Genomic DNA, 22,735 nt, shown 5'->3' with positions numbered 1-22,735 from the left:
TCCAGATGAGTGTTTTTACGTGTTGCCTATTGGGAAAGTCTTCTGATGCTGTATGAACACAGGAATGTGAGGTGAAAGAGTCGTTATTCTGCTGCCTGTCGTTGTCGGGTGGCAGCCAAAGTCTTTTTGACGTTGTCCTTGATCGAAAAGGATTGGTTCATGACGGTGGATTGCTTGTTCTTCAAAGAGTCATACCGCACTGGACCGAACAAATCAGGTACCCCACTAAACAAGCCCCCGCCTAGCCGCCAGTGGGTTGTAATGCTTACAGCCACTAACTGCCCTTGGAAATTCAGCGGCCTAGTCGAAGAGCCCGTCCGCGTCGTGGGGAACATGTGACGCCCCTAAACTCAGTTCTTGTTACGGTGACGGAGGGTTACAACATTCAACCAAACTTCAAATCCTCCCTCTCCTTCAACTCTCTCTCTAATCCTCCAATCCTCCCCTCCCGCTGTCGCCCAACTGCGCGCTCCGCCCTCGATTTATAACCGCCACTTCTCATCACCAACTTGATCCCGCAAACATGAAACTGCATTACATCGGCGTACGCTGTCCCTGTGCCCCTCACCGATCGATCGAGACCTCCGTCCAGTTGGGCTAACAAAGCTGCTGCGACCAGATCCTTCGCAACGAGAGCCAGCCGGCTCATGAGATTGTCGCTGAGAAGGAGCTCAGCAGCTATTCGCGCTTCACCCGCAACAAGTCAGTCCTGCCTTGTCATTGCGACCGCTATCTCCGTATCCGGACGGTCCATGGACTGACTCGCAAACTTGAAACAGCTATGGCGAATTCATGACCCTATTCGCAAAGACCGTCGCCGAGCGCACCCGCCCTGGACAGCGACAGGATGTTGAGGAGCAAGGTATGCTTGATTCTTCCGTCGAGAAATCACAAGCTTACATGCGCATTATACAGACTACACTTTCCACGCCTACGGCCGAACTGAGGGTGTCTGCGGTATCATCATCTCCGATCACCAGTACCCTGCCCTTGTGGCACATCAGCTTCTTAGCAAGGTTGTCGACGAGTTCCTCTCCAAGAACCCCCGCTCCAGCTGGGCCACCGGCACGCCCGCTCTCTCCATGCCCGAGCTGAAGGAGTACCTCACAAAGTACCAGGACCCCCAGCAGGCCGACAGCATCCTCAAGATTCAGAAGGAGCTTGACGAGACCAAGATCGTTCTCCACAAGACCATCGAGAGTGTGCTACAGCGTGGAGAGAAGATCGACGATCTAGTGGCTAAGAGTGACGGTCTTAGCGCCCAAAGCAAGATGTTTTACCGTATGTCACTGTTCATTCCAAATTTCCCTTCATCGGAAATCAACTGACCCATCCCACAGAGCAAGCCAAGAAGCAGAACTCATGCTGTATTTTGATGTAATGGATCATTTCGTTTTTTCCGGCGTTGGACCTGGCTTCATTTCAGCATATAAGAGATGTCGGTAGTGAGATTGGTTATTCGTGTGGCGCAGATACTTCCAATCGTTTTGTCCATCATTCGTTCGCAGGGCCATATCTTTACAGCAGCTAGACTTGTCGAAGAGACGGAGAAGAATCTTATCACAGGCAGTACGATCGAAGGCAGATGGGTGCCAAATGGGAATCATTCTTTTTGACATGTTAAAAAAAAAGTCCATAAACTGGACAAGCGTGAAATGCTCTCTTATCACCAAGCCTAATATGATCGAAAGATACACAAAGAAGAATAAAATCTGGGCCTTTGGACCCAGAGTGCTTAAAAGAAATGACAACCCCTTTGCTTTTTGAAGAAGAAGAAACTCCAACGAGATGCTCTAGGGACGAGGCTGGTGTCCCCTGTCTTGCCCATTCATGCTTCTCTGGCGCCTTGCTGTAATCCGTAATCCATAATGTCCAAACATATCCGTCACTGAAAGCGTAGTATACAAAGGAGACAAACGTATAGGAGGGAAAGATACCCTCTGTAGTATGTACAGGGCGGCTCAAACCAGTTGAGTCCGCCATGTTGAGATGCTGCCAGAGCATCATGAAAAGGGTATTGTAGAAATCGTGACCAAGATGAAATCAAACTAAAATGGTGATCTGGTTGTTCGTTATGAAATGCGAGATTAAGATTCCTCAAGAATCACTCTCTCACTCTTGCGGTGTATTTGGTAAGCATCCGGAGAGTGAGTCAACTCCCTCGGGTGCACCAAGGTAGGGGTAGATGACTTGGTCTCAGCTAGACGCTCATCCTTCTCAATCGCGATGTAACCTGGTCCGCTCGGGCTGCCGTTACCTCGATGTCTCAAGCTGGGGTTGCTCTTTAGCGGGTGCAGCATCTTGCGTTGCTGGTGCGAGACGCTGATCTGGCGAGCGATGGAGATCTCAACAGCGTTGCGTAAGGCCTCTTGGGCATCAGCCTCGGGAGCTTGCTTCTTGGGCGAAGCCAATGATGAAGATGGTGAGAATCGCCTCGAGGTTTCGGCGCTGGAGGACGTGATGGAAGCTGGGGGCGAGACCATGTGCCACGAGGGTTCCGAAGGAGAAGAGAGTCTTCCCTTAGCTACCTGAACATCTTTCTCGTCGTCTGTGTGTTCAGGAGATTCAGGAACTGTGCCAGGTGAGGGAATAAATGGAGATGAATGCTTGAAGTGGGTGTTGGGCGAGATAATGGGCACAGGAGGTGAGATCTGCTTTGCAGAAGTAACGTTAATCTTATCCGTAGACGCAGCACTGGGACGTCTGTTAAATTTGGAGACAAGTGCAGGCTGGTAATGCGTAGCTTGCGCTGCGAACTTGTTGTGCTGAGATTCTGACCGCGAAATTTGGGCGACTCTTGGCGTGACTGCCTCAGGGGACTCTTCTGAGTGATAATATGATGAGTCCAATAAAGCCGGCGATGTGTTGGCTCGGAACCGAGGTGAAGGCAGAGATTTTGAGTTATCCTGTGAAACAAACGTTGGGGAGGGCTGTGGCGATGTTGCCCTCCGTGGCCGAAGAGACTCGTCTCGATTCTCGGCGATTGCGTCCTTCACAGACTTCAGATGGTCGAGAGTAGCCTGTCGTCGAGCAAGAAGTGAGGAGGCTGACCCTTGGGGTGGCTGTAAAACACTGTTAAACATGACACTATATCGATCCATCTTGATGCTAGGAATCTCAACATCTAGCAGAGAGTGAGGAATAGCAGGCATCGGAGGCATCGGAGGCGGTGATGAGGGCGGCGGTGCGATTGCTTTTTCTGATCTCTTCTTACTAGAGTCACCTCGAAGGCCCCTTAGCGACATTTTTCGGCCTATACCGCCCGAACCTGGATCCTTCAGCTTCGATTCCTTTGATGCCTTGCGCTGGAGAGCAGGCTTCTCCTTTGTTAGTTTTCCTGGCGAAATAGGTTTCACCTCCGCTGACGTTGGTACCGACCGGGGCACTTCAGCAATCGTCTGCGCGGGTTCTGATATAATTGGTTCAGTTTGAGATCGAATGACGATCGGTTTATGCTTTGGCATTTTCCGTGAACTCTGATCTGCTGGTGCTGAAGTCGGCATTCCAGAAGAACCTAATGATGTAGTAGAAGTATTGACACTCTCCGTCATAGATCGTTGAGGCTTCTCTGGCCGTGTAGCTCGCTTCGACTTTGATCGGAAAAGACCCCATTTACGAGCCTTCTGCTGGGTCTCATCGACTGGCTCTGGCACTGGCTCTGGCATCGGCTCCGGGATGTCGACGACTGCATTCATGGCTCTGTTCTGTGGATTCCAGGGTGTGGGCGCAAAGTCTCCCATTTGTGTTGGACTTCCGATTGCCATACCAACAGCAATAACACCAGTCTCACCAGAATCTATCATAGAATCCGGAGTTGAAGTTCGCACCCAAGTCGTTCTCGTCAGTGACGAGGTTCGCGGGCTGTGTTCGGGGGATGGAAGTCGGCCATGGATCGGTATATGAAACGCCGTCACGTTGCCCTTCTTTGAGCTCTTGAGAATGAGTGCAAGATCGTCTCTGGAAACCCGCTTGTCGAATGAATGTTTGGAAAGAGAATGGCTGTCTGTCCAGTCGGCGGTGAAGCTTCCCCTACGACGTTGATATCCGGAGGCGGCCGATACAGTAGCAGCCCGTGACAGATTTGTAGCCATGATTGAAATGTCTCGCGACTGCACGAGGGGGTCGTTTTGTAAAGCGTCTAGAATAGATTGACACACGAACAGTGGGTGAAGCAAAGCAAAGCCCAATGCAGCGCGGGGGCGAGATCTATGCTTGGATTTTGAGGATAAAAGGCCTTTGTTTTGACTGAGTAGTTCCCTGCATCGACAGGGTCTGACACAGAAGATGGTTCACCAAGGACCGACTTTCTCAGGGACCAGGATCCTCTTAAAGAAAGCCTGCGATGATTTTTGGACAAGAACTGACCCTCGTCTCACAGGGACCACCCCGCCTTTGACGGAAGCCTATCGTATGAAGCCGTTGATGAGAATCGAGTCGAATGCGGTTAAACGGCCGGCAACAAGCAGGGAACTGGGTCCAAGATGACGATGGAGTGCAAGGATGGAATGTAATAAGCGCAAGAGCAATTTCGATGTCCAAGAGCCGATCCCCGGATTGGTTGCCACGCCTCAGATGAAGCAAAATGAGATATATGCAAGCGGACATGAGAGAGAAGAAACGTCAGCTTATCATCTGTCCAACGACAGAGATTCTGAAAAGACACCCCATCTTGACATTTACAGGGATCGGTCTTGGGAAACAAGCTAAGAGGCTTTGGTCAATGTTTGAGATTGATGGGACGACGGTTCCTGAATGTTGACTTAGAAATCTTTAACGCCCGACGGCATTGATTGCTTCAAGATTCTCTGCAACGGGTGCTACGGCCAAGGAACTACTCTGGCCAGGGGGGTCCCTGTCGGAAGCATATCAAGGAGTGGACCCTTGGGGGTTCTAAGAGACCCCAGTGTCGTGTGTCAGAGTCGTCAAACCTGGAGGTTCATTTAATGCTTTGAGAGAAATAATTATGCGGTTCGTTGGTTGTCTAGTTGAGGTTTCACTGCTTGTGGCGCTTCTTAGAAGTAACCTTAGCCGCCGCAACGTAACGTACGAGATTGGTGGTGATAATAGAGGCGCTAGCTACAATAATAGCAACGAACGAGACTCTACAAGTCTTGATATGGGTATGGGTATGTACACGTACAGAATATGTGTCTCAGTCGGCGAACGCGGCAATCTACGCGGTTGCTGGGATCTTCAACGTCAACGCTGATCCCGATGACACACGCAACCCATTCACACGGACTTACGGCCAAGGCTGGTAACTTCTGTAACAGCAAGACTCACAGACATAATGTGACAGCGACTCATGGGGCCGATCCTGAGAACTGAATCGTAGTCACCTGTCAACGAGGGACGAAAAAGGATCTGATCCCTGTAAGTGTTCGTTGGCAAGAAAGACAAACAGCTAGGCTGTATTAACACAACACTGTAACCTCCCTCCCAGCCAACGAGCACCGGAAGGGACTCGTGTACGATACCTCATTTACTGCGCCGTACTGCTTTAACGGCACTTGCATGATGCTCGAGTATGGGGCAAGTGCTGAGCTGGTTTTTAGATTAGAGGAACAAGACGCGGAGTATCCCAAACGATATCCACCCTGTCACAGCCCTCTATGAAACACAAGCTTTCGAAGACTACTGCAGGCAAACCTCCACTGCAAAGCATGCAACCACCCATCAGAAGACCGATAATCATATCAGCGAGCGAATAAGTGGCTGGCCCGTCTTCTAGAATTTTCAGGTGGCGGCACGGAACTTGAGCCTTACGTTGCGCGCGGCTCGTGGGCTGGCCATTGGCCTCACTCGGCGCGTCTGTCCAACGCCCTTCATCTCACTTAGAGACAGCGGGAGGATTCAATTGCACCCGATCCATCCAATCTACAGTAGGGCTGGTTGTAGAGCTGAGTCTGGACCGTGCTCAGTAACATCGGCTGGGTGGAAATATGTACCCAAAAGGGGAAGTTGAGGATATAAGGCTTCCGTTGTGAGTGATTGGGTCGTCACCGAACAATAAGCGATACAGTCGTAAGAAAGGTGGAATGAAATCAAATAATCCTCAGGGGGGTTTGCCCATTCAACTCGCCGTTTCATGTCACGGCTAGGGTCTCTGCAACTCGTCTCAGATTGCCAATTTCCAATTGTAGCACAACCACCAGCACGGGCCAAAAAGGAAACCAGGCTCACATACCCTAGAGAAGACAATTTGTATGTTCGTAGCATCCGACAGTTTCCTAGAAGTCGTCGGAGCAAGCATGCCAAAAAGAGTTACATTCGAAGCTTCAGAGTGTTTTTGATGAAGGATACGTCTGTTTCACTACGGGTGACTCCGGCTCCATTGAGTTATCGGCCATGCTATTGTTCTTAATATGTCTCTTAAGACATGAAACACCAAGGGTATTGGAGCTTGGATATCACTTAGGAGTTTTGTCGATGAGCTGCTGTTGAGTCAGTAAAAAGTCTCTTCAACCAATATCCGGCCTGTGCTTCCCTTAGAGTTCGTCTCTCGTAGGCCTCATTTCAAAGTTTGTTGGTTTTACTAGAAGTGTTTGGATAACCGAAATACAACTCTGAAGACTGACCTTCGGCCACAAAATACCTGCTTGATGATGAAAGCTGGCAGTTATGACCAGACTTAGTGACTTGGAGCTTTCAAACGGCCCTTTACTCTCAGGAACATACACGGACACTTTTTGCTGTTTTCTCCAATAACCTAGGAAGACATGGTCCATGTAACAGATAGAATTCGCCCGCAACCTAATGGAGTCGGATAGCGTTAAGCTTAAGCTGATTGATTCAACAGCCAACGTTCGAGAATCAGAACCTCCATGTTTGACGGCAGTTGATCTGGTCGATCTCTAAATATTGCCAGCGCTACCGAAAGCCACCTCCATCATTCGACAACTAATGCGAATGTGAAACATTCAACGAACTCTCAATTACCAGCGGCGGTCAAGTGGGCGTTAGCGTAACCACAATTAGATACTCTTGCGATATCAGTTCTTGGGGTTAATATTCGTCTACTAGGTCGTTCCTAGAAGCGAACATGGACCAAGGGGACACGAAGTCTTGGCGGATATTGCCGTCTACAGTAGCAACGGGCCGTCTAGAGTCGTTTCCCGTAGCTCCAATGCCAGTTCAAGCTCTACGGGTGACGTCGAAAATTGAGTAGCTTCCTCAACTACTAGGTATAGGTTAGGTCCAAAGATCTCACATCATTTTACTGCTGAGTCAACAGCCTCTGCGTGCCTGGATCGAACGTCACACAGGCAAGTGATCTCGGAATGCAGAAAAATGCGTGACATGAAAGCATGCTGCTGCTGATCATGCCGACCGACATGTCTGAGAACCGTTGGGTTTGCAAGTACACAGTACCAGTCCCATGACCGATGAACTGTCACCGACAAAAGTATCCAATACTCATTGGACAGCATTGGAGCTTGATAACATTTTTTGGCGGGGACTCATGGCGGCCTGGAGGGGCAAAGCTCCAAAGAATCACCACATCAGAGCAGTCGACAACCTCCCCCGCCAAAACAAACCTCACCTCTAAACCTTCTTGCCCTCGCGTCGCAACTCTCATCCTTCTCGTCTTACTTGCAACCACTTAGTTCCTATAATTTCACACATCTCGCATCACTATGTCGTGGCAAGGTCAGTTTCTCACTGTCTCTACTATCCTACACCGTCCCGCTATCGATTTCCCCTCCCCCGCCATCCTCCTTGTTCCTCATCACCGCCTCCAAATACCTCTATCTCGAAACCCTGACTTGAAGTTGGACAAAAAAGCTGACATGATAAATTTTCCATCGATATAGCATACATCGACTCAAGGTATATACAATCGATCCCATAAGTCTTGATCATAACCTTTGATCATGCTTTCCGGCACGAATACCGATCGAATGCTGACATTTTTCGTCTCGATAGCCTTGTCGGCTCCGGTCATATTGACAAGGGCGCCATCATCAGTGCTGCGGGCGACAGCGCTTGGGCTTCTTCTCCTGACCTCCAGGTACGGCACCCTCCTTCACCGACTCGACCTCTCGGATCGATGGGCTAGCCCCTCGTTAATGAACAAAACTGACCTTGCAACCCCACTATAGCTCAAGCCCGAGGAGATGAAGGCCATATCTGCCATCGTTGGCGGTGACTCGGCTGCCAAGGACAAGGCTTTCGCTGAGGGTCTCTACATTGCTGGCGAGCGTTACGTTATGGCCCGAGCCGAGGACCGGAGTATCTACGCCCGATCGGTACGACGCCCAATTCACGAATCCCATCTCCTTTGACTAACATCTTAATCACAACAGGGCCGCCTCGGTGTTGCTGTTGCGAAGACTGGCCAGGCCATCGTCATCGGCCACCATGGTGAGGCCCAGGTCGCTGGCAACGCCACCTCTACCGTCGAAGGTCTTGCCGACTACCTCGTCAAGTCAGGATATTAGACATTCAGCGTATGAGGCAAGGGTCTGGACGGATTCAACTATGAGAAGCGCCAGGGAAACGCTGTTTGTCCGTGGAGCGGACAGTCAACGCAGCTATAACGAGCTTATGCCGAGAAGAGCGCCTTTGTTTTAGAGCACTGGGCTATGAGCTCGAGTGTGTTACCAGGGGGAGGACATTTTCCTTATTTGACCAAAAATCGGTCGGACGAGTTTGTTTCTACACGATTCTGCATATAGGCAATCCGAGTGCCCTCCAGAACCTGTCACCTGTATGCCAGATTTGAAATGATCATCAAATGTCAGCCAACTCGACTCCATTAAAACTGCTTTTATCGTTTGTTCTCCGCTCGTATCCGTGATGTACAGTACTTTGTCCACCTTATTATAGGTACTCATGATAGTTCTTTATGCCGTTAACGCCGATTCCCACACAATATTTTCTCTTGAACTCCGCCATTCAACTCTTGTTAGACGTGTGTCGTCGAATGCCTTTTACACGTGATGAATCTTGTTCTCGTTCGGGTGATGCACAAAAGTGCCTGCTAGACTCAGAGGAGCATCTAAACGGGAAGCTCGGCGTTTCGTCGTCCAAGGCCTATCCTATCGGCGATCATTCCAATATACGGCCCTACGACAGGCAAGCCTCGCGCAAAGCCAGCAATTGTCCCCAGGAAATCTCCGAACAGGACCACTATGCCGTATGCTTCAATAATAAACCCGATAAAGGTCCACTTCATGAAAATCAGGATCAGGCCTAGGAAGAATGCCGCTGTGCCCTTTGCTTTTTGCTTTCGGGCGAAGAAGAGAAGTGTCTTTTGAGGTCCAATGATGATTGTCAAGCCAATAAGGAAGAGGATCTGTTTCGCACGTTGGTCGTTAGCAATCGCTCGTTCGCTATGATAGAGGAAAGGAAGGGCTGTCATACATTTCCCATAGCAAGCCTGAATAGAAGTCAGCAAAGAGAAACGCTAGATGATTGAGTCTGTCAATACTTACATAGATCGGTCGAAGAATAGCATGACGCCTCCTATCAGGAAGAAGCCTCCTAGACTAAACGTCAGCCTCCATATCTTGACCACGCAATCGCAGGCGCAAACGCACCGCCGGAGCAGAAAACAACTCCAATTTCTATCGCAAATGGTCAGCTTTCGTCCATATTGAGCAATCTCTTGCCCAAGGGGTAGCGCATCGTTGCAGTGCTTATGATCGCAACTCGCGTGCCAGTGTAAGATAAGGCGTACTTTGAGTATCTGTCAACCACATCGACATGTTTGCGGTTCTGTGTATCGCTGATTTGATTGATAAATTCGATCGGTACTGATGGCTTCGATGGCAAAAGCGCACAATGAAGCTTCGACTAGGAAAAGGGCGGTATTGAGAGCAGGGAGAAATAACTGATGCCAAATCACTGAAATGTTTCCATTTTTCGTCACCAGCTCTGCTTCCCTCGAGGACACGTTCCAGGGGTTTACATGCGATTGACAGGGCTGTTCCAAACGGGGCTTAGGTGGTGCCTGGGGCTGCTTCGTGGCTACCTATTGGCTGTGCTGCGGGAAAGTGGGCGAGCGTGGATTGTCTTGAAATTTTGCTGAGGACCAACTTTACGAGACTTGCATCTTTCTTCATCTTCCAGTGAGAGTTGGAAACGGTTCACGATTAAACGCTCTCGGCCTACGGCAATCCAATACGATTGCAGTGCAAACTACTAAACACTTGTCAAATGGGTTTTAATTATTTGCCAGAGAAAAAGAAGGTCGTCGAGAAACAATACGTTTGATTCACTCTATGGAACAGCTTGCTATACATTTCTTCTGACAGATTTCCTGTCCCTGCCGCGACGGCTAGAGGCGTTCTTCGCCCTGGCAACTGAGATTCGTTTCTTCCCCATACGTTCTCGGTAGTCTGTCGACCTAGGCAGAGAACAAGCTCATGATCACGATTAAGCCGGAGCGTCAATTGCCATCCCTTGGCCGAAAGGCTAAGGGTGCATAGTTGGGGCTTGACTTTGTTGGTCGGACACTCCTATTGTACTCTTAAAAATGGTATCTTTGTATAACACGCATATGTCTGGTGATGCCTCGCATGAACCCCGTATGATAGGTTCCCAGGCCTCGTTAGTCTCAAAGCTTTTTGTAATTTCTTTAAATGAGCATCCCAAACTTGAGAACCATGCTCACTTAAGGACTGTGTGAGCACCACGAGCCTCAAGGAACTGCTCTGCCACACCCTGAGGTAGCGTCCTAATGAGGCCAAACACTTCCTTGTTGTGGTAGCGAAGTCGCGTCTTGGGATCGAGGTAAGGAGCTGGTAGTCCAGTCACGTCACAGTAATGTTTGTTATGCGCGAGTGATGGTGCCGATTCGATGTTTGTGTAAGTGGCAGTTGGAGCCGACACACCACCTGTCGGTTTGAGGCTCTTCTCGAGGACAAGCTTAGACAGGTTTCGTGATGCTTGCGCCAGATTTGGGGGCTCCTTGCCGCTCTCGGTGGCTGGCGTGCTTGTACCGCTTGTTGAGAGTCCATCATCGGCTGGTGTAGCAATACCACTCGCGTCCATCGGCGTGCCAAGAGCTGAGGCTTCTCTTCGGGAAGCATCACCGACGATCGCCTTGAGGTTCTTGTTTCGACGCTGGTTGGGCTTCCAGGTCGGACTGCGGAAGTTCTTATGGGTGGAGTGAATGTCAAGCTTCTCTATAAGCTCTTGATGGGCGATTTGCGCCTCGGTTGGGGCGGCCATTGTGTCTCGTTTCTGGGTAGCTGGTATTGAAAATTTATGAAATTCGGTTCGAAAGGTGTCAGCGGTTTTATAGACTTGCTCACAATCGGTGATTAATGCAGGAGAAAGTGCTTTGGCTTGAGGTCTCTCTTGGTTGTCGCTGTCATGAGCTTGTCGCGTTGGAGATTCTGCCGTGCTTCACCGTATTCCTAGCCTGGAGCTCTGACATACACAGAGATGCCCAAACATGGCATAAAGCAAACAGAGCACTCTGCCAACAAGGAATACTGCCTCAAGCGCTCCTTTTATCACTTTAAACCCGATAGCCCGCCGAAATGGTAAGATTCACGAGAACTGTGACAAAATATCGCTCTGAAGCCTTACCGGACGCGTTTATAGGAATCCCCTCATGAGCATCAGCAGAACCTACTGCTTTCCCGTATCATTACCAATGTAGTATGTTCGGCGAAGCTGAATTCGTAAGAGATGGATACTAAGGGCATGCAGGAAAAGCTCAACGAAGCTGTTGTTGTTATGAATAAGAGTCTTCAGGTCAGTAGAATCCCATTTCACATCAATGGCATGACTAATAAGCCGCTTCAGGACATCAACATTCAGAACATGAACGTTGAATTGGTTGCACAAATGTTCAAGAACTACCAATCGAACGTTCTATTTCACCTGGAGGGTAAGTGTTTTTCGTATGGTGATGTGAACGCGACCGCTGATGATATTGGTTAGCCACGGACAACCTTAAGCCGCCGAACTGAGTATTGACATGGGTGGCTAAGGATGGAGTTTTTGCATTTATGATGATGGCGCATGGTTGTACATGAAATAATGACTTACTGCCAACTCTTCCAACATAGCAAGGAATTTGACACGAGGCAGGATTGCTTTACCAGAACCAAGCTTGCCTACTAACCTTACCTTGACCTGCCTACTGTTTGCCCAAATTACCTTGTGTATAAACCTGTCTGAAATGAAGGCAGGCCATGCTTGACAGTGCATCGTCGAATATGTGACTGGAGCAAGCCAACGAAGATATTTGATATGGCGCCTTGACTTGCTTCTTTTGAAGGCATTACAATCTCTGAACTTGTTCGGCACACTGGGAGCTGGAGGTCAATAGGCAGTGCCGTCTCTCAGTCCGTCACTTGCATTGTCGCGTAAGTGGATCCCCGGGATTGAATGACACGGCCTAGATCAGCCTTGTAGCCTCACACCTTCTCAATTTCCAACAACGAAGCTCCGTATTTTGCGAGTCTGACAGACAATTGGCCACTATAGTCAGACATCGACCAACCTAAACTTTTTTGATCCTCCCGCCATGACTTCTGTCCATTACCTGTAAACTCCATCCGACCATCCTATTCGCAATCATGGCTCCCTCTGCCATCGATGAGCCCGCCATCAAGGCGCCCGAACAAAAGACATATCCTTCCGCCAAGATCTTCCCCGTCAAGGAGACACGCTTCGAGAATTACATCGAACCTACAAAGGATGGCCGCGAACGCGCTTTGAAGCAGCCTGATAGCGCTGCTATCGTCATTGATAATGGTGAGCTTCGAGCGCAAGGGGTTTGCAATGGCTAGCAATTGACATTTCGCCTTTAGGATCGTCTGCGGTGCGCGCCGGCTGGTCTTTCGATTCGAAGCCAAGGTTCAGCATCCCTCCGATTATGGCCAAATACCGCGACCGAAAACTGGGCAAGACCTTTTCTTTTGCTGGCTCGGATTGCTATGCCGACACGACCGCGCGAGGTCACATCCGAGGCGCCTTCGAGGCTGGTACAGGAATTGTCAGTAATTGGGATGTGATGGAGCATGTACTCGATTACATTTTCTTGAAACTTGGCATGAATGATGCGGACGGTGCCATTGAAGTGCCAATTGTCATGACAGAGGCTGTTGCTAATCTCCCTTACTCAAGAAAATGTACGTGGAACGCTTCCTTCCCGCAAGCTTATACTGAGGTTCTTAGCTATGACTGAAATCATCTTCGAATGCTACGGCGCGCCTTCGCTAGCCTACGGAATCGACTCACTCTTTTCATACCGACACAACAAGGGCAAGACTGGTCTCGTGGTTTCGTCATCATACACCTCCACTCATGTAATTCCTGTATACAACTCGAAAGCTTTACTCGGACAAGCCACACGATTAAACTGGGGAGGCTATCACAACGCCGAATACCTTCTCAAACTCATTCGACTCAAATACCCGGCCTTCGCTGGGAAGCTTAACGTCTCACAGGCAGAACACATGCTACGGGACCATGGCTACGTATCTCGGGACTATGACAACGAGCTCGCCAATTATCTCGAATGGACAGGGCTCGAGGATCGCGATATTGTCATACAATATCCCTTCACAGAAGAAGTGATCGTACAGAAGAGTGAAGAAGAGCTGGCCAGGATAGCGGAGCGCAAGAAAGAGAGTGGACGAAGACTTCAACAACAGGCAGCTAAGATGCGCCTGGAGAAACTGATGAAGAAGGAGCAAGATCTGGAATATTACAAGCAATTGCAACGAAACATCACAGATCAGACCAAGAAAGAGATTCGGCGTCAACTTGACAGCAACGACATTAAAGATGAGAACCAATTGGAAAAGATCATCAAAGATTTAGAGAAGGCCATCAAGAAGGCCCGGACAAAGGACGTTGGTGGTGATCCAGAGGAGGAGCAAGAACAACCTAACTTCGATCTTCTTGACATCCCCGACGACCAGCTTGATGAGGCCCAGATCAAGCAAAAGCGTCAACAGCGCCTCCTCAAATCCAACCACGAGGCTCGAGCACGTGCGAAGGCAGAGAAGGAAGCCGAGAAGGCCCGTGTCATTGAGGAAGAGCGCGCCGATACTGAACGACGAGAGAATGACCTCGAGAACTGGCTCGATGAGAAGCGTCAACGACGTGCTGAGACGCTGCAGAAAATGAAGGAACGAGAGCGACTAAAGCAGGACCTGGGCAACCGTAAATCCCTCGCCTCTCAGATTCGTATGAAAAGTATCGCCAATCTCGCATCGGACAATCCGACCAAGAAGCGAAGACGTGGCGGTGATGATGACAATTTTGGTGCTGACGATGATGACTGGGGTGTCTACCGCCAAATCGCCGTTGGTGACAACAGTGATGACGAGCATGAGGAGGAAGACCTCCATTCGACTCTCAAGTCACTAGAGCAGGACCTTTTACGTTACGATCCTGACTTTGAGTACGAGCACACCCACGAAGCCCAGTCTGACTGGTCCAAGTCTCTCTTGCACGCCTTTGCCCGAGGTCCCCGACCTTTCGACCCCTCCTCACAAGCCGAGCTCAACCAAATTCACCTCAACGTTGAGCGAATCCGTGTTCCCGAGGTTGTCTTTCGCCCCTCCATTGCTGGTGTCGACCAGTCAGGCATCGTTGAGATAGCCGGTGATATCCTCAACCAGCGTCTCGGCAATGTCCCTAACCGCGATGACTTCCTTCGCGACGTCTTTTTGACAGGCGGTAACACTCTATTCAAGAACTTTGATGATCGTGTTCGCGAGGGTCTTCGTTCTCTCCTCCCCGCTGATTCACCACTGACTGTCCGTCGTGCCGAAGACGCCCTATTAGATGCTTGGAAGGGGGCGGCTGGATGGGTGGGTACATCCGCTTGGAAGTCAGCAAAAATCTCTAAAGAAGAGTACCAAGAAAAGGGGCCAGAATACATCAAGGTTTGTCCATATCTATTCCACAGCGGCATGCTCTTACTAATATGTATAGGAACACGACATGGGTAACTCGTATGCTTGAATTGCATAGTGATGGAAACCCGGAGTCAAAAGCGAGCTTTTTTATTAGGAGCGGTTCGGGGTATGAGAATAATTTACATGTTGCCTTAATCACGAATCTCTTGTCAAGAGTAAAAAGATGCCACAGGCGAACACGATAGACACTTTCAAGCAAAATCGTCAGGCAGCTGCTCCACACTAAATGTGTTTTCTGGGACACTTATTTTTATTACAGGAGTAGTATCTGAACTAACGAAGTATAACCGTCTTGGTGATATCATCCGTAAACATGACAGCCCAGGTAAATAGGACTCGCCAAGCGAAGCCTACATGGTATGATCGAGGAGCCTTTCTTTCACATAAATAGCCCCGAACGCCCCTCTCTTTATAAATATTGAATCAAGACAATCACTACCTTAACGCCATAATAACAGTTGCAGAGCCCCGCGCACATGGATATCATGCGGTTCTCTAGACCGCTGGTTGTTGTGCTTGGGGTTCTTCCGAGTGTTGCAATTGCTTGTTGATCTCATCAGCAGTCCTTGTATCCTCAGCACTGGGCTCAACTTTGAAAGGCTCAGCCTTGAAATGCGGCGAGGGATACCTTTGACGCTCAATTTGCTCCTGAGCCGCAAGGCCAGCCACGGCTTGCGCAACAGCCTCCAAAGGTGTTCCTGCAGCTGGATTACTGGGCGCAGGCTCGGCATGAGGAGCAGGAGCTGCTATAGCTGAAGCCGATGCTGGCTGAGCAGGAGTAAGGTTCACGTTCGGTGGGGGTGGGGGGTAGTCGCCTGACGTCTCTAACAACCGCGTTTGCAAGTGAACGACATACTCCCGAAGCGCGTAATGTTCCGCCTGCATTGCCTTGAAAGACTGTTCCATCTCCGTGAAATCGCGTACCTGCTGCTCCAGCTTTTTTATGTAGCCTTCCTTTCGTTGTCGGAATGCTCTCTGTTGATGAATCGTTAGCCCAGGAGCTCAATTGTAAGATGATGCGATGGCGCCAGTCAACGAGTCATCATCAGGTGACTTACTTGTGCAGCTCGGTTCTGTGCTGCGCGCTTGGATTGGGATAGCTCCCGCTTTGCTTTGCGACCGTCTCCCATATGATCGTCTGCCGACAAAGGCGCTGGGGGCGCTGGAGCAAGTGCAGCGCTTGACGGGCCAGCAGATGCGCCTGGACTATGTCCAGATGGAGGAACAATGGGCATCATGCTTCCTGTCGGTGCGTGGTTGGCTCGCGCGCGAAGATCAGGATGAATGTGAGCTTCAACTTCGCTTTTCGTGGCTAGAACTCGATGTTGGTCTTGGGGACTGGACAAGTGATCGAAGCCATTCACCGGCCGCGCAGGAGCGGGCTGTAAAGGTCGAGATTCACGAGGTCCAGGGGGAGTGGGTGAGGATGAGCCTGTCGCGTCGTGGCTCTTCAGGAGCTCGAGCTGTGCGCGCAAATGCTGCTCTATGTGGAGGGGTCGGTGTTAGCCAATGCACCCAGCACCTACGTCAACAGTAATTGAACCAGACGCGAAGCCGAGGTGGTTGAAACGAATATCGGATCCAACTGTTGAGGACAAGAACCTCTAAGTGTATTGTATATGGGATTGCGCAAATGACGCGACAAGGATGCCATTCAAATAGTAGACAGATGCAAGGAGCTCTATGGAAGTCGCGATGGACCAAGGCCCAAGTGAGGCGTAGTATAGTGTAGATATTAGACAGAGCTGTAGGTCCAAATCAAGAACCAAGACGCGCTCAGACAAGGAAATAGGTAAAGCAAAACAGGAAAGGAAAAGAGAGAAGAAGAGTTGTCTTGACTAACCTTGATTATTGGCGCCGCTGGCTGAGGAGTTCTGCATGCTTGAGCTCGGGGGAAGGAGAGTCTGACTCAGCATCCAAGTAGCAATGACCCAGGGCGGGCGATGATGATTACTACAACGAGGGGGGGACCTGACGCTGACTGACAGAGACGAGTGAAGAGAGAGTTCCGGCGGATGGATGACGGATTATGTAACCTGGATCCGGGACCTTTCAAGTGTGACTGTGAGTGGTGATCAAGTCGGAAAATGGCGTGGCTGGGCCGGGGAGGCTTCTTCTCTCCGCTTGCTGGACCAACTAGACGAGTCTAAACCTGGAGGAGCTAGAACGATTTGGTTATCGCTCGCTTGGATTGTTCGCTTCTGTTTTTGGCTTGCTCGTCCCGCGAACTCTGACGGCGGTTGTTACTTACGTAGTACGGTACTGTACGTACGTGCGGACGGAGCTCGGAGCCGTTCCTCGTTCTGCTAGGATCGAATTTATCTTGCTCCCTGAAGCAAGCGTAAGTGCTGACGACGATTTCTGCGGCTGGTGCGGGAAATGCCCCCCAAGAATGTACGCGGACCGCTGTTATATCCTGTATTAGAAGTCAAGGAGCCCGTTTCAACAGGTAATATTTACTGTGTTCTTAATTTGAAGGGCAGAGAAAGACGCGCAAACTGTACAAAGAAGCCGGTTCAGTTGAGGAGAATTCGGAGTCCGGGCAATAACCAGTCAAAAGTCCTGTTCGGTTTTCCTTCTTCTACTTCTTTCCCTTCTACCCCGACACTGGTAGTTCTGAACTTTCTGATACTGGCCGCGATGGGAATAAACGACGGGGTCTAAGCCAAAAGATTGGATGGATTTGCTGACTGATGGGGAGAGGGGAACGTTGTTGCAGCAGAGAAAATATTTGTCAGCGAACCAAACCTGAGCAGAACTGGAAGAGAAGCAAGGAGCTTGGACCACCTCAGGCATCAAATGCATGCACCCGCCCATGCCAGTCATGCACCTTCCTCGTGAGCTTGCGACCCCACTCGCGAGATAAAAGTCCTATTCTGGAAAGTCCTGGCTTTCGAGACTTCGGGGTCCTTTCCATCTGACATTCATGGCGTATAACCACATAATACGACCTCGAATCTTGCGGTAAAATCATGCATAACCACAAATCGAGCTAAGCTACTTTTGTGCGGTGTAGAGTTGTTTTCCCAGGCTATTAATTAGTAAAAAACGACGGAGCTTTGTTCGTAATATACGACCCAATAAATAAACACCACAACACCACACAACACTGCCTAGGGGAGGAAATAAAACTCAGGACCTTGATCCTAGGTAATAAAAATACTTAGGTAAACTTAGTCTTAGTTTAGGTAACTATTTACTATGTTTATTTTCACACCCTATAGCTAGGTAGGTTCGGTGTTTTCTTGCTCCCTGAGGACTGCTTATTCCATTCGCTCGATGACTCCTCTTTGGTCTCACTACTTTCATCTCAAACACAGGTCTCTGATGATTTCTCGGGGCCACCGATCATGAAAGGGCGAAACGTGTATCTGTTTGACAATTCCGCGCCATGTCAGAATATGCTACCTAAGCCTGCTGGGTAGCGACACATTCTTGCCTGCCTGGCCCCTATGAGACTTCAAACATCAGATCGATCTCCTCATGCTGTTAAACAGCCAAGACGCTTAAATTTATCCATCTCAAGAGCTATGTCCAATTATGTTGGTGTCACTTCCGACTCTTCCGGCCAGTGTCAAGTTACAAACGATCAAATATACGACTTATCCAGCTTGGTCGAGCTCTCAAGCTCATGGATCGTCCCACTGTGATATAAAAAGAACCGGCGGATATAATTACCAATGCTTCTTCAACCGTTATAGGTGCTTGTTAATATCAGTGAGGGTGTGCAGCGTTTGCACTAGCTCGGCTTCATTTCCTGGTCATTGCCATGGACATGTATCACATACTGAGCACTTTTGCGTCTAGGCTGATGAGGCTTGCCTGTCCTAACCTCTGAGTTGGCCTGGGCTAAGTCTCTTCTGGTCGAATACGCAGAATTGCACATTAGTGCACATTGATAGTCCCTGTAAGTTGTGAGATTGTTGAGCCAGAGCTCGGGGACCATCAGTGTATGACAGCACACAGGCGGCTAAGCACTTAGAATCAAATTATCATTCAATTGATAGTGGTTTCGAGAATTTACTTCTCATTCCTAGCTTCAGATGGCAGTAAAAGAAGACATGACCCTACATATTTGAAGTTGTTCGGTGTTAGTTGACCTGGATATATGATGTGTTAGTGGATACTTATGCCGCGGCCAGTCCCGCTCTATGTCAGAAGTACTCATAATCTGGACCACTTCCGCCATTCATCGATCAATCCTTTCAGCCTCATCCTCCAGCCCACCTTCACTTACAACCTCATCCCTCGGTCGCCCTACAATGCGCCCTTCTCATATCTCACATCGTCTTTCATCTCTTTCCCGTCTAGCTTCGACGATGGCTCAACCGCAATTCTCTGCTGGCACTGATGCTGCGAGCGTCACGCCTGCGCTTAAAGCACTCACTTCCGAGGGTGGACGATGGACACTTACCAAGGATGGTGCTGCCTTAGAGAGACAGTTCAAGTTTAAGACATTTGCAAAGACATGGGTAAGCCATTGAGAGGGTGATACTGAAATTCACTCAAAATAGTTGAACCACCATGAAGTACGGACGTTGAGGAGTTCCATCAGAGTTAACTAGTTTTAGGATTTCATGACAGGAGTATCTCTACAATGCAAAATCAAGAACCACCATCCCGAATGGTCCAATGTAAACTTTTCTTCAGCTTGCACGTCAACTATCATGCAGCTAACCACATTCAAGGTTTATAACACAACCTTCGTCCGCTGGACAACCCATAATCCAGCTGGACTCTCGGACAAGGACATAAGCATGGCTGCCGAATGTGATGCTCTCGCAAAACAACTAGGTGAGCTACCTCCGGAGCCGACCGCCCCAGTTGCGGCCGAAACGGAAGACCAGAGCTGTGCTATTCGCGGGTTGGCGGACCGCGCAGCTGGGGCAGCAGGAGACTGCTGTACCCCCAAGAGGAAATAGAGAGGGTACGGCTGATCTGAAATGATGCGAAATGAATTCATCCGGGGCAGAATTCGGCCAGTTCTTCCAATTACGCATCCAGCTTGTTAGAAACGTATCTACGAGCCCATGTGGCTGCGTGTATCATCATGATAAACTCCGACAACTGCGCCACTACGTCACTGCGATCATGACCAGGTGTCATGTCATACATATAGATGGTTACCGGTCATGGTATGGTTGAAAGTCAACGAACGATGCTGATAATTAAATATGTCTAAAGCCTCTCCGGGGCAAGTTTCTATATACAAGCGTAAAAAGTCGTTCTTGGTAAACATCCCCAACGCCATGCGAATGCTCGAGCCGCGAGTTAAGCGACGTAGACAACGTATGCCCGGTTTGCGAACAGTCTAAGTTTTCATGATCCACACCCCCTTCATTTTAATTCCGGTCGTGAAATGCCTGAGTCGGACTCGATTCACCGCAATCGATTATCTGTCGTCGTGTCAGGCTTTCTTTGCAGCACTCTATTGCGCCTTCTTGGCCTTGATCTGAGCAAGCTTCTTCTCGCGACGGCGCTTGTGAGCCTCGGCACCAGCCTCAGTGTCCAGGCAGTAGTCCCACCAGCGGAAGCTGGAGGCGTAGTTGCCAATGAACTTCTCGTGGTGAAGATCGTGGTGGGCAGCACCGGCCCAGACGGGGAGGAAGTGTCGCAGACTCCAAGGGAAGTCGTAGCCACTGTGAGAGTCGATGGCCTGGAAAAGACGGAGAACGATCCAGGTGTACATGGTGAAGAGGTGGAGCTCGCCAGTGATGGCAAGGAGGACAACGGGGCATCCGACAACACCAATTCCGAGGAGAGCTGTTTCGATGGGCGAAGCGTACTCAGCGGCGAGACCGAAAGGAGCAGAGTAGGTGTGGTGCATCTTGTGGATAGCCTTGTAGAGAGGACCGTAGTGCAGAGCACGGTGGAACCAGTAGTGCCAAGCATCCTCCATGACAAAGCAGATAGCGATCTGGAGAGCCATCTTCCAAACGGGAGGGAAGGGCACACCGTAGTCCATACCGAGGTAGGTAGCGACGGGGTGGAAGAACCAGATCTGAGGAAGTTCGGCGGTGAAATGGCTGATAAGAACGATGGCGGCGCAATCCCATTGCTCCTTAAGGGTAGGAACCTTTTGCTTCTGAATTCTGAATTGTTGGAAATAGGGGATGTAGTCCATCATCATGTAGGGGATACAGCGGCCGAAGTAGACGAGTTCGTGAAGGACGAAACTCATGATGCCGGTCGCGAGGGTGTCGTTCTGCATCCAGAGATACCAGGCCTGAGTTTAATGTTAGTATTGTTGTGGTTTCGCGACGTTGGATCGGGTTGGACGTACGGCCCAGAGCTTTTCAACAATGTTGAGCTGGACATTGTACTTGGAGACCTCCTCGAGGACAACAAAGTAGTCCTTGGTCTGGTTGAAGGACGCGAAGGTGGTCGCGTTTCTGCAAAAAAAAAAAAAAAATGATGTTAGATGGGGCTGTTCAAAACATTGGTGTGTTCGAATGGCAATATCAGGGAGGCTACTCACAGCGCATCCATGGTGAAGTTAGCAAACTTATGGCAAAGTAGACTGAATGGGGACCCTCTAGGTAAAGAAGAAAGACACCAGCAAGCACCGGGTCCAGTCAAGAGTCGTCGGAGAGGCGGCTCTTTTTTAAAAGAGGAGTGTTGACAATGGTGATGGCGGAGTGAAAAGGAGAACAGACGGCGGCTGTTGGGGAGGTTTTATCATTTCCTCGATTGCCTGGCCCAGAGAATCTCTAAGGGGGGTCCCATCCAAAATGGTGGGCGGCGGGCCTTGGCCTGGCCACACGCCCACTACAAGCATTCAATTCACTAACTTTACGGAGATTTACTGCCAGAGAAAGTAAACGGACCACCTGCTCTTGCGCCGTCTCGGTACGTACCGTTGCGAAAATTGCACCAGCAACGACGCCTCAACAGAGCATTCACACAACCTTGTAAGCCAAAGATGGTAATCCAGTAATGTGAATCTCCCAGGCCCTGTGACAGCCAGCCATTCACGACACAGGACCCCTGGGCTTTTGTTTGGTCTGTGCGCGATACCAGATGGAAGAAAGCAATGGTTCCAGAATGAGACCACTATCAATTTGTCCTCCCGGCTTCCGGGTCCATCTACATGCCTCTGCACCAGTCAAAGCGAATACATATCGCTTTAGCATTGTCACCGCCTGAAAAGAATCGTATGTGTGTTTATCGACTTTACGGGGGTCTCACGGGAATTTGAGGAATACTCTCAGATCATTTCGAGGTCTCTGGTGTTGTCCTTTTTTCGTCCCTTGTCCAGGGTCCAACACTTTGAGGGGGACAAGCCCATCTCTTTTTACACACTGCCATTGAAAGCGGTGAAGATCGAAATCAGACCCAATTCGGCCATTGCCACGACTTGTGATTGGCCCATGAGCGACATCTTTTACGGATATTGAATTGATGTAGATTTGGTTCCTGTAACACAGAATAACACAGAGTGCTCATGTTTCAGTCTCTGGAGCACCCTTGTTACTGTCCTAATCACAACAGCTGATTCTTACATTGGACGCGTCCTGTATGGATCAAGTGGCAACATTCAACACAGGGATTTTCAGTCTAGGACCTCATTAAACAAAGCATTGCCGTGAAAACTCCATCGGATGGCGCTCTCCCGGGACGCGAGAGATTTGCAGAAAGTGGTGTGTTCTAAGCAGCGGGTTGAGAAGCGGCCTTTGCGGCCAAATTTCTGAGTTAGATGGTTACTCATCGATAGAGTGCTGATCGCGCCAGGGGCAAAGTATCAGATTATCAACCGATCTACTGGGACAGGATCAGCCGCCCCTTGCACCAATCGCCCAGTTCCAATGATCTCATGAGGCGTGTCTCTTTTTCGTTTTCGG

The 22,735-nt window shown here is 49.7% G+C and overlaps 10 protein-coding genes across 23 annotated transcripts; 5 read left to right on the top strand and 5 right to left on the bottom strand.

Annotated features, from left to right (window-relative positions):
* Window positions 1-182: 182 nt before the first annotated feature.
* FVEG_06456 (synaptobrevin like ykt6) lies at window positions 183-3,159 on the top strand. 4 transcript variants are annotated; one of them, XM_018894846.1, is made up of 5 exons: window positions 183-544; window positions 620-702; window positions 780-862; window positions 916-1,281; window positions 1,341-3,159. In XM_018894846.1, exons 1-5 carry the CDS (start codon window positions 524-526, stop codon window positions 1,379-1,381), a joined length of 594 nt encoding a protein of 197 aa, XP_018751985.1. In that variant the 5' UTR covers window positions 183-523; the 3' UTR covers window positions 1,382-3,159. The 4 variants fall into 4 exon arrangements, with proteins under 4 accessions (XP_018751985.1, XP_018751986.1, XP_018751988.1 ...); XM_018894847.1 differs by having other exon boundaries at window positions 183-702; XM_018894849.1 differs by having other exon boundaries at window positions 620-862; window positions 1,341-2,030.
* On the bottom strand, window positions 1,587-4,968 carry FVEG_06455 (hypothetical protein). The gene is made up of 2 exons (XM_018894845.1): window positions 4,366-4,968; window positions 1,587-4,234 (listed from the first exon to the last, which is right to left on the bottom strand). The coding sequence occupies exon 2, from the start codon at window positions 4,089-4,091 to the stop codon at window positions 2,088-2,090; it is 2,004 nt and encodes a 667-aa protein (XP_018751984.1). The 5' UTR covers window positions 4,092-4,234; window positions 4,366-4,968; the 3' UTR covers window positions 1,587-2,087.
* Window positions 4,969-7,466: 2,498 nt separating this feature from the next.
* Window positions 7,467-8,872, top strand: FVEG_06454 (profilin). Its single transcript, XM_018894844.1, has 5 exons — window positions 7,467-7,650; window positions 7,815-7,830; window positions 7,927-8,011; window positions 8,103-8,249; window positions 8,307-8,872. Exons 1-5 carry the CDS (start codon window positions 7,638-7,640, stop codon window positions 8,439-8,441), a joined length of 396 nt encoding a protein of 131 aa, XP_018751983.1. The 5' UTR covers window positions 7,467-7,637; the 3' UTR covers window positions 8,442-8,872.
* Window positions 7,925-9,888, bottom strand: FVEG_15861 (hypothetical protein). The gene is made up of 5 exons (XM_018905087.1): window positions 9,683-9,888; window positions 9,543-9,569; window positions 9,438-9,486; window positions 9,367-9,382; window positions 7,925-9,298 (listed from the first exon to the last, which is right to left on the bottom strand). The coding sequence occupies exons 1-5, from the start codon at window positions 9,708-9,710 to the stop codon at window positions 9,002-9,004; spliced, it is 417 nt and encodes a 138-aa protein (XP_018751982.1). The 5' UTR covers window positions 9,711-9,888; the 3' UTR covers window positions 7,925-9,001.
* Window positions 9,889-10,123: 235 nt separating this feature from the next.
* On the bottom strand, window positions 10,124-11,323 carry FVEG_06453 (hypothetical protein). The gene has a single exon (XM_018894843.1). It carries the CDS (start codon window positions 11,176-11,178, stop codon window positions 10,615-10,617), a length of 564 nt encoding a protein of 187 aa, XP_018751981.1. The 5' UTR covers window positions 11,179-11,323; the 3' UTR covers window positions 10,124-10,614.
* Window positions 11,324-11,415: 92 nt separating this feature from the next.
* On the top strand, window positions 11,416-12,110 carry FVEG_06452 (hypothetical protein). 2 transcript variants are annotated; one of them, XM_018894841.1, is made up of 5 exons: window positions 11,416-11,495; window positions 11,557-11,613; window positions 11,665-11,709; window positions 11,761-11,845; window positions 11,899-12,110. In XM_018894841.1, the coding sequence occupies exons 1-5, from the start codon at window positions 11,493-11,495 to the stop codon at window positions 11,925-11,927; spliced, it is 219 nt and encodes a 72-aa protein (XP_018751979.1). In that variant the 5' UTR covers window positions 11,416-11,492; the 3' UTR covers window positions 11,928-12,110. The 2 variants fall into 2 exon arrangements, with proteins under 2 accessions (XP_018751979.1, XP_018751980.1); XM_018894842.1 differs by having other exon boundaries at window positions 11,426-11,495; window positions 11,671-11,709; window positions 11,899-12,100.
* Window positions 12,111-12,339: 229 nt separating this feature from the next.
* On the top strand, window positions 12,340-15,195 carry FVEG_06451 (hypothetical protein). Its single transcript, XM_018894840.1, has 4 exons — window positions 12,340-12,717; window positions 12,774-13,094; window positions 13,141-14,861; window positions 14,911-15,195. Exons 1-4 carry the CDS (start codon window positions 12,540-12,542, stop codon window positions 14,938-14,940), a joined length of 2,250 nt encoding a protein of 749 aa, XP_018751978.1. The 5' UTR covers window positions 12,340-12,539; the 3' UTR covers window positions 14,941-15,195.
* Window positions 15,066-17,628, bottom strand: FVEG_06450 (hypothetical protein). 10 transcript variants are annotated; one of them, XM_018894835.1, is made up of 6 exons: window positions 17,355-17,592; window positions 17,146-17,300; window positions 16,738-17,055; window positions 15,953-16,377; window positions 15,523-15,869; window positions 15,096-15,459 (listed from the first exon to the last, which is right to left on the bottom strand). In XM_018894835.1, the coding sequence occupies exons 3-6, from the start codon at window positions 16,808-16,810 to the stop codon at window positions 15,390-15,392; spliced, it is 915 nt and encodes a 304-aa protein (XP_018751973.1). In that variant the 5' UTR covers window positions 16,811-17,055; window positions 17,146-17,300; window positions 17,355-17,592; the 3' UTR covers window positions 15,096-15,389. The 10 variants fall into 10 exon arrangements, with proteins under 10 accessions (XP_018751972.1, XP_018751969.1, XP_018751971.1 ...); XM_018894834.1 differs by having other exon boundaries at window positions 15,066-15,459; window positions 16,738-17,300; window positions 17,355-17,628; XM_018894832.1 differs by having other exon boundaries at window positions 15,096-15,869.
* A 1,465-nt stretch (window positions 17,629-19,093) lies between these two features.
* On the top strand, window positions 19,094-20,156 carry FVEG_06449 (hypothetical protein). The gene is made up of 3 exons (XM_018894829.1): window positions 19,094-19,366; window positions 19,466-19,528; window positions 19,583-20,156. Exons 1-3 carry the CDS (start codon window positions 19,157-19,159, stop codon window positions 19,814-19,816), a joined length of 507 nt encoding a protein of 168 aa, XP_018751967.1. The 5' UTR covers window positions 19,094-19,156; the 3' UTR covers window positions 19,817-20,156.
* Window positions 19,956-21,653, bottom strand: FVEG_06448 (methylsterol monooxygenase). The gene is made up of 2 exons (XM_018894828.1): window positions 21,373-21,653; window positions 19,956-21,286 (listed from the first exon to the last, which is right to left on the bottom strand). The coding sequence occupies exon 2, from the start codon at window positions 21,103-21,105 to the stop codon at window positions 20,323-20,325; it is 783 nt and encodes a 260-aa protein (XP_018751966.1). The 5' UTR covers window positions 21,106-21,286; window positions 21,373-21,653; the 3' UTR covers window positions 19,956-20,322.
* Window positions 21,654-22,735: the final 1,082 nt, after the last annotated feature.

The sequence above is a fragment of the Fusarium verticillioides genome, chromosome 2 (genome assembly GCF_000149555.1).
Source record: "Fusarium verticillioides 7600 chromosome 2, whole genome shotgun sequence".
In the NCBI taxonomy this organism is placed as follows: domain Eukaryota; kingdom Fungi; phylum Ascomycota; class Sordariomycetes; order Hypocreales; family Nectriaceae; genus Fusarium; species Fusarium verticillioides.
The sequence above is the reverse complement of the archived record's forward strand: the minus strand, read 5'-3'. Positions and strand labels throughout refer to the sequence as shown.

Bases quoted from the DNA above. Each gene is read 5' to 3' on its own strand.
- FVEG_06453 (XM_018894843.1), bottom strand. From the start codon at position 11,178: ATGGCCGCCCCAACCGAGGCGCAAATCGCCCATCAAGAGCTTATAGAG.
- FVEG_06456 (XM_018894846.1), top strand. From the start codon at position 524: ATGAAACTGCATTACATCGGC. The intron at 545-619 runs GTACGCTGTCCC...TGCTGCGACCAG, and splicing joins TGAAACTGCATTACATCGGC to ATCCTTCGCAACGAGAGCCA. The intron at 1,282-1,340 runs GTATGTCACTGT...CCCATCCCACAG, and splicing joins CCAAAGCAAGATGTTTTACC to AGCAAGCCAAGAAGCAGAAC.
- FVEG_06452 (XM_018894841.1), top strand. The intron at 11,614-11,664 runs GTATGTTCGGCG...AAGGGCATGCAG, and splicing joins CCCGTATCATTACCAATGTA to GAAAAGCTCAACGAAGCTGT. The intron at 11,846-11,898 runs GTAAGTGTTTTT...GATATTGGTTAG, and splicing joins CGTTCTATTTCACCTGGAGG to CCACGGACAACCTTAAGCCG.
- FVEG_06449 (XM_018894829.1), top strand. From the start codon at position 19,157: ATGCGCCCTTCTCATATCTCACATCGTCTTTCATCTCTTTCCCGTCTA. The intron at 19,367-19,465 runs GTAAGCCATTGA...AACTAGTTTTAG, and splicing joins AGACATTTGCAAAGACATGG to GATTTCATGACAGGAGTATC. The intron at 19,529-19,582 runs GTAAACTTTTCT...ACCACATTCAAG, and splicing joins ACCATCCCGAATGGTCCAAT to GTTTATAACACAACCTTCGT.
- FVEG_06448 (XM_018894828.1), bottom strand. From the start codon at position 21,105: ATGCAGAACGACACCCTCGCGACCGGCATCATGAGTTTCGTCCTTCAC.
- FVEG_15861 (XM_018905087.1), bottom strand. From the start codon at position 9,710: ATGTCGATGTGGTTGACAGATACTCAAA. The intron at 9,570-9,682 runs GTACGCCTTATC...CATTTGCGATAG, and splicing joins GTGGTTGACAGATACTCAAA to AAATTGGAGTTGTTTTCTGC. The intron at 9,487-9,542 runs GTGCGTTTGCGC...CGTTTAGTCTAG, and splicing joins AGTTGTTTTCTGCTCCGGCG to GAGGCTTCTTCCTGATAGGA.
- FVEG_06454 (XM_018894844.1), top strand. The intron at 8,012-8,102 runs GTACGGCACCCT...ACCCCACTATAG, and splicing joins CTTCTTCTCCTGACCTCCAG to CTCAAGCCCGAGGAGATGAA. The intron at 8,250-8,306 runs GTACGACGCCCA...TAATCACAACAG, and splicing joins GGAGTATCTACGCCCGATCG to GGCCGCCTCGGTGTTGCTGT.
- FVEG_06450 (XM_018894831.1), bottom strand. From the start codon at position 16,810: ATGCTGAGTCAGACTCTCCTTCCCCCGAGCTCAAGCATGCAGAACTCC. The intron at 16,378-16,737 runs GTTAGTCAAGAC...CCCTCCACATAG, and splicing joins CAGCGGCGCCAATAATCAAG to AGCAGCATTTGCGCGCACAG. The intron at 15,870-15,952 runs GTAAGTCACCTG...ATTCATCAACAG, and splicing joins CACAGAACCGAGCTGCACAA to AGAGCATTCCGACAACGAAA.
- FVEG_06451 (XM_018894840.1), top strand. From the start codon at position 12,540: ATGGCTCCCTCTGCCATCGATGAGCCCGCCATCAAGGCGCCCGAACAA. The intron at 13,095-13,140 runs GTACGTGGAACG...TGAGGTTCTTAG, and splicing joins TCTCCCTTACTCAAGAAAAT to CTATGACTGAAATCATCTTC. The intron at 14,862-14,910 runs GTTTGTCCATAT...TAATATGTATAG, and splicing joins AGGGGCCAGAATACATCAAG to GAACACGACATGGGTAACTC.
- FVEG_06455 (XM_018894845.1), bottom strand. From the start codon at position 4,091: ATGGCTACAAATCTGTCACGGGCTGCTACTGTATCGGCCGCCTCCGGA.